The following is a 10,512-nucleotide window of genomic DNA, read 5'->3' on the forward strand; positions in this document are numbered from 1 at the left end:
TTATGCATTGACCTTTAGAAGCCTAGAAACTAGATATAAAAAGCAAACCACGCAAGCAATTAAAATTGTTTAATTATTTGGGACAACTAGTCCCTTCTTTAGGACAAAAAAAAAGAAAAAAACAATTAATAAAAACTTCAAAAAGAACATAATCACATCCAAGCGAGGGGCCAAATTTATTTGTAAATCCAACATTAACATTTTATTTTTCAAAACTCACTTTGTAGTTTTTAAATTTTGTTTCTATTATTTATGTGATTTTTTGTTCGTGCCGTTTCAAGCTATATTTTTAATCATAACAAACATAAGCTAATATTGTAATACTGAAATGTCAAAAATATAAGTAAATAAACGTGGAACATAACAATACAATAAGGAATATAAAAAATTCTGCTATACCATGCATATCTAAGCATTAAAATTCAAAACTTGAAAAAAATCAGAAAATGGCAGTTTTTCTTTTTCAGACCGAATGGTTTTTTTTGTATGTTTTAGAGAGTTTCTTCGTAAGGAGTTTCTTGGTCAAGACGGTCAAGATGGGAGTAGTTTCTCTCAACATCAATATCTTGCAAATCGTCGTAATGTTGTTCCATGCTTGGTGTCTCTAATTGGTTAACTTTTTCGTCATGTTGATGGGTTGTTTTTAAATTCCTACGCCACTTTTGAAATACTACATATATTATCAACAAAATCCATGTAATTCCCAAAAGTGTGGAGGGGACGGCAACGTCAACTATATTTGCTCTTAATGGTCCGTCCTCTGCGTCCTCTGTAAATACAAAACAAATAATATGTCATTGTCAATGTCAATTAAATAAAGAAATGTCAAAATGCTTGGGTTTTAATCTTAAACAATAACGATTACTTACGAGATATATGTAAATTAGTTGAAAGAAATTGCAAATAGACTGATGTTAAACTGCTTTCTTGGAGAAAAGTTTTGCTCACTTTTTATATAAATTGAATCGAGACCATGAGTCAACGATAGGTATGTTTTAAAGAACAATTTCTTGAATAGCATTTTTATGGTTGCCCTCAATTTTTTCATTAATCTTGACACATGACATTTATATGTAGTTTAACATTACAATACCAGCCAATTGATACAAAGTAAACAACAAAATCATTATAAACCCAACCCTTTTTATAGCCGGTCCTGCAATCACCAACTACCAGGAAATGGTACACTATTTAATGTGTTTACACAGTTGATGTGTTATAGAACAAATAGTAATCAATTAAGTGAATAAGTATTTCTTTTTTGTTTACTTTACGATTCTTACTTATTCGCTAAATTCACTTAAACTTGTTTGTTATTATAAATTATTAAACGTTTCTCTTACCTTCTTTTCTGATGATAACGCTTGTAAGAAATTTTCTATTGTACAAAAGTTTATACTCCCCGTAGTGTTCGTCTTCCAAACCAGAAACAATGGTAATAACACGGTGCTTGTAGATGATATCATTAGACTGGATCACTGCATTTGCAGTTATGGTTGACGGTAGGTTGTTAGGTGCCAGCCATACCAATTTCGATAGGTCAGGTGGCGGATAAGCAATCACAGGAATAATCAGAACCCTTGCTTTACCCAGATCCGTTAATGTCTTTAATTGGGCCTCTTTATCCAGCCTTGGCTCGCCTGCATTTGTAAAATTGAACAATATAAACGTTTATTTAACTCTATTTCATGGCCACCTAGTTACAATCAACAAACACACAAACAATTTACAAGGTATGCAAAACTACTGTTTTGTTCTGTTAATGATATCTAACTCAAAGAAAGGGGGTGCCTGGTTTGAAACACACGAATTAAAATAAAATCTCACACAAAATGTTAACTCCGATGGACTTGTTGGTTTTCAGATTCGTAGACTGCGACTTTCCATAACAAACATATGTGCGTGTATCGGAACACTTGGCCCCCGTACTTAAGCTATAGTTTGACCAGTGATCCATGGCCTCAGACAAAATGGTCGTCCTTCCGTTCTGTGATTTACCAAGTCGTACAGAAGGAGTCGGGTTTCCATTAACAAAACAAGACAGATGAAACGGTTTTCTCTCTTGGATGTCTACAGATATTCGATCTGACACCCATTCGCCATTTACATTAATAATTGGGTCATCAATATCTGCATACAAAAGGATGAAAAAAATTAAAAGCAATACTTTGCACGAATAAATTTAAAACGAATACCAAAATTCAACGTTATGGCATAAAAGTACAAACATTGAACATCAAGTGCAATGTCTTTCTCCATTGATTTAGTTTTCCATCTAGATAAGCAAATGATTTGGGTTACATTCCTGTTGACGCTTTGTAGTAGTAATATCCCATTTTCTGACAAGGCATCTTTAAGCCCGTTTGATTCCTTATATTTCCACGAAACGTTACAGGGTGGATTACAATCAGCTGAACAAAAGATTGGACCGACTTCATCGCCTTCCTTTACTGTGAATTTATAACCTTTATCAAATGTTGGCTTTGGTGTGAAAGTGAGTTTTTCTGGTCCATCTGTTAACAAATGAAATACTAGAAATAGGATAATGAACGTACTTAGATAATGAACTGTATTTGTTCATAATAACTTTTAAATAACCATATAATAAAATATGATATAACTGCAATTGTAAAAAAAGAATATTTACATAAAGGATTAATCTGTACTGCATTACTGCGATCAGACTCCAGTTCTTCTTCTGTCGCTGTACACGAATACCTGTTGTACCTGTGCCATCTAGTAACACTTAATCTTATGGTCTCCTCGAATTCCCCTTTTATTTTAGTGTCGTTGATATACCATGTGTAGGACAAGGATCGAAACTTATAGTAATAGTCAGGGGTTGAAGTTGATTTACTGATACATGACAGTTTTAAGTATGTATCTACCAGTGTGGTAAGGTTTCCTTTAATTTCTGGCTTTTCGGGTTTGGCTAAAACAAAATCGCATTATTTAATAATTTGATAGTAACAAATGGCACTCTAGGTTTTTGTTTTAAAAAAAAGAAGAATAAACTTGTTTATACCTTCAGATTTTGTTATCTTTGATTCTATAAGCAAGATTCATGATTAACAAGTTAAAATATCTTTTGTACCCTAATGATGCTTTCAAGAAGACTCGGAAGCTCCTTAAATTAGATGCACATATACATGTACATGTATTAATGTATCTAGCTCTAAATGTTGTAATAAATAGTCATTTAAAATAGAATGTATGTCCAAAAAACATGACGGAGGAAAGGTTGAAAAAAAATTTCCAAGGAGTGAAGTGTATACAAACCTGAACTTGAAGTACCCTCACACAAAATGTTAACTCCGATTGACTTGTTGGTTTTCAGATTCGTAGACTGCGACTTTCCATAACAAACATATGTGCGTGTATCGGAACACTTGGCCCCCGTACTAAAGCTATAGTTTGACCAGTGATCCATGGCCTCAGACAAAATGGTCGTCCTTCCGTTCTGTGATTTACCAAGTCGTACAGAAGGAGTCGGGTTTCCATTAACAAAACAAGACAGATGTAACGGTTTTCTCTCTTGGATGTCTACAGATATTCGATCTGACACCCATTCGCCATTTACATTAATAATTGGGTCATCAATATCTGCATACAAAAGGATGAAAAAAATTAAAAGCAATACTTTGCACGAATAAATTTAAAACGAATACCAAAATTCAACGTTATGGCATAAAAGTACAAACATTGAACATCAAGTGCAATGTCTTTCTCCATTGATTCAGTTTTCCATCTAGATAAGCAAATGATTTGGGTTACATTCCTGTTGACGCTTTGTAGTAGTAATATCCCATTTTCTGACAAGGCATCTTTAAGCCCGTTTGATTCCTTATATTTCCACGAAACGTTACAGGGTGGATTACAATCAGCTGAACAAAAGATTGGACCGACTTCATCGCCTTCCTTTACTGTGAATTTATAACCTTTATCAAATGTTGGCTTTGGTGTGAAAGTGAGTTTTTCTGGTCCATCTGTTAACAAAATGAAATACTAGAAATAGGATAATGAACGTACTTAGATAATGAACTGTATTTGTTCATAATAACTTTTAAATAACCATATAATAAAATATGATATAACTGCAATTGTAAAAAAAAATATTCACATAAAGGATTAATCTGTACTGCATTACTGCGATCAGACTCCAGACCTTCTTCTGTCGCTGTACACGAATAACTGTTGTACCTGTGCCATCTAGTAACACTTAATCTTATGGTCTCCTCGAATTCCCCTTTTATTTTAGTGTCGTTGATATACCATGTGTAGGACAAGGATCGAAACTTATAGTAATAGTCAGGGGTTGAAGTTGATTTACTGATACATGACAGTTTTAAGTATGTATCTACCAGTGTGGTAAGGTTTCCTTTAATTTCTGGCTTATCGGGTTTGGCTAAAACAAAATCGCATTATTTAATAATTTGATAGTAACAAATAACACTTAGGGTTTTAAAAACCCCCAGAATAAACCTTTTTATACCTTCAAATTTTGTTATCTTTGATTCTATAAGCATGATTCATGATTAACAAGTTCAATATCTTTTGTACCCTAGTGATGCTTTGAAGAAGACACGGAAGTTCCTTAAATAAGATACACACATACATGAATTTATGTATCTAGCTCAAAATGTTGTTATTAATAGTCATTTAAAATAGTATGTATGTCCAAATAACATGACGTAAGAAATGTTAAAAAAAAATATGCCAAGGAGTGAAGTGTATACGAACCTGAACTTGAAGTACCCTGATAGGCATTTTGCAAGTAAGGTTATGTAGCTTGTGGAAACATATAGTGAGCTTCAAGAGTGTTAAAAATGCTTTAACGGGAGATGAAAACATATCTAGTGATGTTAATAAAATATTTTACCTGATACAATCAATACAACACCCCCACCTGCCCACGCAGCATCAGCAGACATCCCACCATTGTAATATCCAGCATCGTCCAGAGTTATGTCCCTTATCTCAAACACGATGTTAGTGGAATTAAACTGTCTGGAGGTGTAAGCGTATTTACTTGTTTGTGTCTTATCTCCAAAGTTTACTCCGCTGCTGCTTATACTCAATATTGTTCTGTTTTCTTTATATGTGTGATAGACGTGGTATTGTCCGATAGATGGAAAAGATGAAGCTGTCCATCTCATAATCGCGCTTTCTCCTATCTGAGCTTTAACTTTGGAAACTAAAAATATGATATAATGTTAGATATATTATGAATGAAATGAATTGTTTTTCAGAAAATCTTTATGGAACACACTGAATATTAACATTACTAAAACACATTACGACTGTTAGAACTTTATATCAGTAGCTCTTGTTCAAACAATTACTAATAGAATATGTACAATTCACTTAAACTTCATTATACCTTTGCTGCAATATAACAGTTAATCTTTTCGAAGAAAGGTATTTACAGCTTCAAAATTGTTTGTTTTGAACAATTTGACTGTTATTTACAATGCAACTTTATTAATTTTCTCCAAAATACATGTAGTTTTGGAGCGATTCTGCATTTACCCATTCGGAATACACTCGGAATACATCGGGCAATTTTTCAACGTTATCATCCGGGCTTGCTGCAATACAAAACCCCCGTAGACATCACATTTTTAGCATTGTATTGGTTCCTGATAAGCTGACAGGGGCGTTTTGACTGAGACATTTTGGAAATTTGTCATACTTTTGAACATCATTTGGACCCTGAGGTATTTATATATATCAAGCAATTAGGCAAAATGTGAATCCAGGATATCTTGGGACAGAGTATACCCAAATGTCATGGTGTTGCAATTTATACAGAATACAGCAGAAAATTATGTTTATCAACACGACATAGCTTTTTGGGCGCCATAATTTGCAAGTATGGACTTGAGGCTCATTCAACAGAGAGAGAGAGGGAGCGCTCATGAGCGCTGCCAAAATTCCCTGTACCTGCAGCACAAATTTTGGCGAGCGCTCTATCTGTTAATAACAGGTCCGAATTTTTCTGCTACATATTTGCAGCGATGTAATACGTCGATTTCAAGAAAACAAGAATCGCTCTACTTTGATACAAGCTTCTTTTCTGAAAAAAGATTAGGGACCCAGTGCAGTTGGCTATAAATAATTAAAAGTTGATTAATAGTTGATTTTGATATGCCTAAGTAATGTTTGTCTAAACGTTACGCAATCATGACAGTACATCCCAAGAAATTAAAATAAAAAGTTTGTTTTAACCAGTTTTGGAATTGTGAGAAAGTTGTAACATTAAAGGTTGTCTTGTTATCAAATCCTATATAAAGTAAGGCGAAATAAAATTTAAAAGGAAGACTGCACTTAGCGCCGGGTTTTGAGTCCTTTCGATCGCTCTATTCGTTTACTTCTTAACCTAATATCACTTTTGTTTAATTTTTTAAAAAGTCTAGACAATTTCAACATCAGTTAAGATCTGAGACTGCGATACAATAGACTATTCGTTTTTCTGCCCCTGATCAAACAAAAGATAGATATCAATATGCATAAGAGGTGGAGTTGGCATTATCAGAATGGTACTATAATTAGACCAGCATGAATAACAATGCCATGTATAAAATTTATGTGATCACTCTTTCACCATAACCCTCTCTATTCTACAGGCACGTAGCATCGTTTTTGAAAGTGGGGGGGGGGGCAGACTCATCCAAAAAATCTTGACAAGCAAAAAAAAAAAGAAAAGAAAAAAAAAGGAAATTTAGTTTCCATAAATCAAAATCCTAATCCGGGGGGGGGGCGTAGTATGTATCTTCAATTTCACTCCTCATTTCCATACTTTTATATCAATTTTTTACATACTCCCAAAAAAGGGGGCGGGGGGAGGCAACTCCATGATATTTCAATTTTTTATATGTAAATCAAAAAAAAATTGTTGTTCTAAGAAAACCCCCCCCTGCCGAAAAAAATTGTCCTCGTTAGCACATAACATGTGATAGAATTTTGTATTCGCAAAGTTACCTGAGATGAGAAATCACGTAGTGAATTATGATATTTAACATGTATCAGCTTTTGGTTACAACAAAGAAAGCGAAAGTAAGAAGAAGCATTTTTTCTCATTTGAGCCATGAGCGCATGAGAGTCTATTAATCTCCATTTGACATAAATTTGATAATGCAAATATATAACTACTGTTAAACGGAGGACAATAAACAAACATGCGGTGACTATGTATGAAGTCGGTAAAAAAGTGAGTCTCCTCATTATCGTATGGAGATTGGAGATATCGTAATGACCCCCGCCTTTGAAAAATAAATTCATACTTGGTAACAAGAAACTTTTTTTTAACGCAATTACGTAATGTTGCAGTTCAGATGTTGAACGTTTCTGCAATGTAAAGGAAAAATATTCTTTTAAAAGTTTATTTTCTCGCAAATATCGCATGTCCTTAAGAGCAGTCATCCTTTTCGCTGAGGACCAAAACCTTACATATATAATATATTCTGCATAAAGCCAGTGATCATAAAGGTTCGTTTAACATGTTGTTGTGTAAAGTCAACAGAAATATAAAAAGAGATCACCAAATGCAATTCCTTTCGTCTTTCCAACAAAATTAAAAACAAAAAACTGAGCTCTGCCGGAATAGTACAATAAACTGCAAAGGCATTTTCATCAAAGATGGTGCAACATTATTGTTCATGGAAAAAACAAAACCTGCTCTGCATTATGTCCATGTTAAACGGCAGGGGTGTGATTGAAATTAAACATACGTATAGTGCCAGATGGGCTGCACGATGACAAATATACATGTATGACTTGACTAGAATTCAAGTGAATATTTCACAAAATTCCTATTCCTATTCGTAATTCCAAACATGCGTAAATGCGTAGAACGTAGAACCAAAGGTGCTACCAGTATATGTAATAATATCTTGAAATGTCAATCCATGTAATGACAACATTTAATTTACAAGTGGAAAAACAAACGCTACTAAAAATGTTGCACTGATGAAATTCATCATTTATTTATTAAATGTACGCTACTATCTAAAGCCATCGCTTATTTGAATTAAAAGCAATACGTTTATGGGAATCTGACAGTGAAAAGAATATTTACATGACAATATTGATAACACCGGTCCATGAATATCAAAAAAGAGTATTTGAAAAAGGGAGGTTGTTAGTTTAAAGTTCTAAATCATTTGTGCGAAAAAAAATATCAAACTTGTAACATCTTTGTGTCGGTTAAAAAAGTACAGGAAAATTTATGTGAAAGAAAAAAAACCAAACCATTGTAAGACATTATTTTGTATTCAGATGATACGGATGCTCTCGTGTAGATATATATTCTGATGAATTCATATAACATCACATCCTTCACAGTGTACTGTGTATCAGACACAAGTGTCCAGTTGGAATCCCTTGTGTGGTCTCTGGTAACGAAGACCGCATACGAAGAGCAGTTTGACGATGTCCATTTAAATATCACATTGCCCGAAATGAACATGGTTGATGTTGGTAGGATTTGACCTTTAAATAAAAAAAATGTAATAATGAACATCAGAAATACCATGTAGTTCGAAGAATACATGTTTATAATGAACACAACAAATAACTTAGTATATGTAAAGTCAAATATTGAAATCAAACTAGAATACCATTGTCAATTCATTCCAAAGATAACTTTTGTCATTGGTAGAAAATTCACGATCTTTAGTTCACAGCTCGAATGAGCTTTTCTGCTCACTTTTTGTGCGGCGTTTGTCTTTCTTTTTCTCTGGTTTTTTTTTTTTGAAAACCTTTTCATATATTTTTTACTTTTCAAGGACTTTTAACATTTTTTACTTTTCTAGGACTTAATTTAAGAAAACTTGACACAAAGCAATACTATATAGGGGGATATAATCTAAAAACTGAAGGGCCACAATCTTTCAAGGGGGATAATTTAGAATTATTGAAATTTTTGTGAGGCATTTTTAATTTGACCAGAATAGTTGAAACCTCAATGGAAGTAATCCCAAGTAGTGTAGATTCAAGGATGTTCAACTCATGATTCCTAGAATAGAGTGAAGCTACTAGTAGGGGTTGCATTTTTACATTGTTATAAATAGTGAAAAATCTTTAAAAATATTCTTTACAAGTTTAATTTGGCCAGAAAAAACTGAAATCTGTCTGAAAGCATGTCATAGATAATTTAGATTCAAGTTAATTTAAATGATGATTCCCGCGGAATAGGGTTGGCCACAATTGCGCTAATTGAATGTTTATATAATAGTAAATAGAGATTTATGAAAATCTTCCAACAAATGGGGTCTGATGTTTTATATAAGTAAACGCTCAGAAAAATTAAAAGATATTTTTAAACAAGACATTCCTTTTCAATATATTGGTATTTGATGCCATGAAATTGATTTGACCAGAATTGTGGCTGAAGATGCAAAGGTAAACGATGTAGCCCTTGGGTCTCTTGTTACTGTATACTGCCAATAAAACACATTATACTTACAAGAACTCTGACCTGCGAGCTCCTATATTAAAAGCATCAAACCTTACCTTGAATAAGACTCATTATTCCACAATTTACAATATATAGAGCTATAAATAGCGGCATTTTAGAAACGATTCATATACAACTCATCAATAACAAATGTACATCAATTTCAGTTTTTAGTGAATCATTTAAAAATATAAATTCATCTTATCTGCTACTTAACTTATCAACCAATTAGATTATGACAAAAACTTTCCTATTTGTGTCCTACTTATAAAAAGAATAATTTGTTTCCTGTGGATGAACGTAAAATGATGCTGTTCTGGGTGTACGAAGTACAGACGCTTGTTTCTGTATAGTCTGGTAATAGTTAGCTTCACTTGTTGAAAATCCTTAACAAAGAATTAAACATACTTGTGAAGTTTGTCCAAATGAAGATATTTTTCATTGACATGTCGATTGTGTTTAACAAGAAACTCACAAGTTCGAAAATAAATTTTAAAGTGGGAAATGTTGATTTTTTTTCCGTTCTAAGGCACTCTGGACATCTCAGATAACTGTTTTAAGTAAACACCCGAGATACATTCATATTTTAGCAATGCAAAAGTCCTTGTAGATTTTTAGCCATGTATTGAGACCTGGCAACAAGAAGAAGTGTTCTAGAGGAGACCTCTTTTGATTTTTCATATTATTGTATAAACCCTAAAGTATTTATAACTAATCAAAAATCCACAAAATTTGCCTTACTCATATACTGAAGCAGAGTATAGTTAAAGCTCAACTTTTAGTATATTGAAACCACATGACATCTAACTTCAAATTACGTGGAGAGTACACACCTACTTCTCTTTAGTAAAATGCAATTATTTCCGCTTTTACGGGAAACGCAATAAGGGGAGTGTTTTCTACAATTCACTTCTTCTTAATGCTTAAACAGCGTCCAAATCGTCGACCGAAAAAGTCGTTTTACACCAAAAACCTCTATAAACAAGGGATTTAAAAAGAATAATAATTACACTTGGTTTTTTACCTACATTTATTAATCGTTGATACTTTAATTC

At 33.2% G+C, this 10,512-nt stretch overlaps 1 protein-coding gene across 1 annotated transcript; it reads right to left on the reverse strand.

Moving 5' to 3' along the window:
- Positions 1–5,068, reverse strand: LOC128184924 (uncharacterized). The gene is made up of 8 exons (XM_052854564.1): positions 4,880–5,068; positions 3,702–3,986; positions 3,280–3,603; positions 2,648–2,932; positions 2,229–2,513; positions 1,828–2,130; positions 1,344–1,640; positions 1–769 (listed from the first exon to the last, which is right to left on the reverse strand). The coding sequence occupies exons 1-8, from the start codon at positions 4,929–4,931 to the stop codon at positions 492–494; spliced, it is 2,109 nt and encodes a 702-aa protein (XP_052710524.1). The 5' UTR covers positions 4,932–5,068; the 3' UTR covers positions 1–491.
- Between the last annotated feature and the right edge of the window lie 5,444 nt (positions 5,069–10,512).

Source organism: Crassostrea angulata, chromosome 5, assembly GCF_025612915.1.
Source record: "Crassostrea angulata isolate pt1a10 chromosome 5, ASM2561291v2, whole genome shotgun sequence".
NCBI lineage: Eukaryota > Metazoa > Mollusca > Bivalvia > Ostreida > Ostreidae > Magallana > Magallana angulata.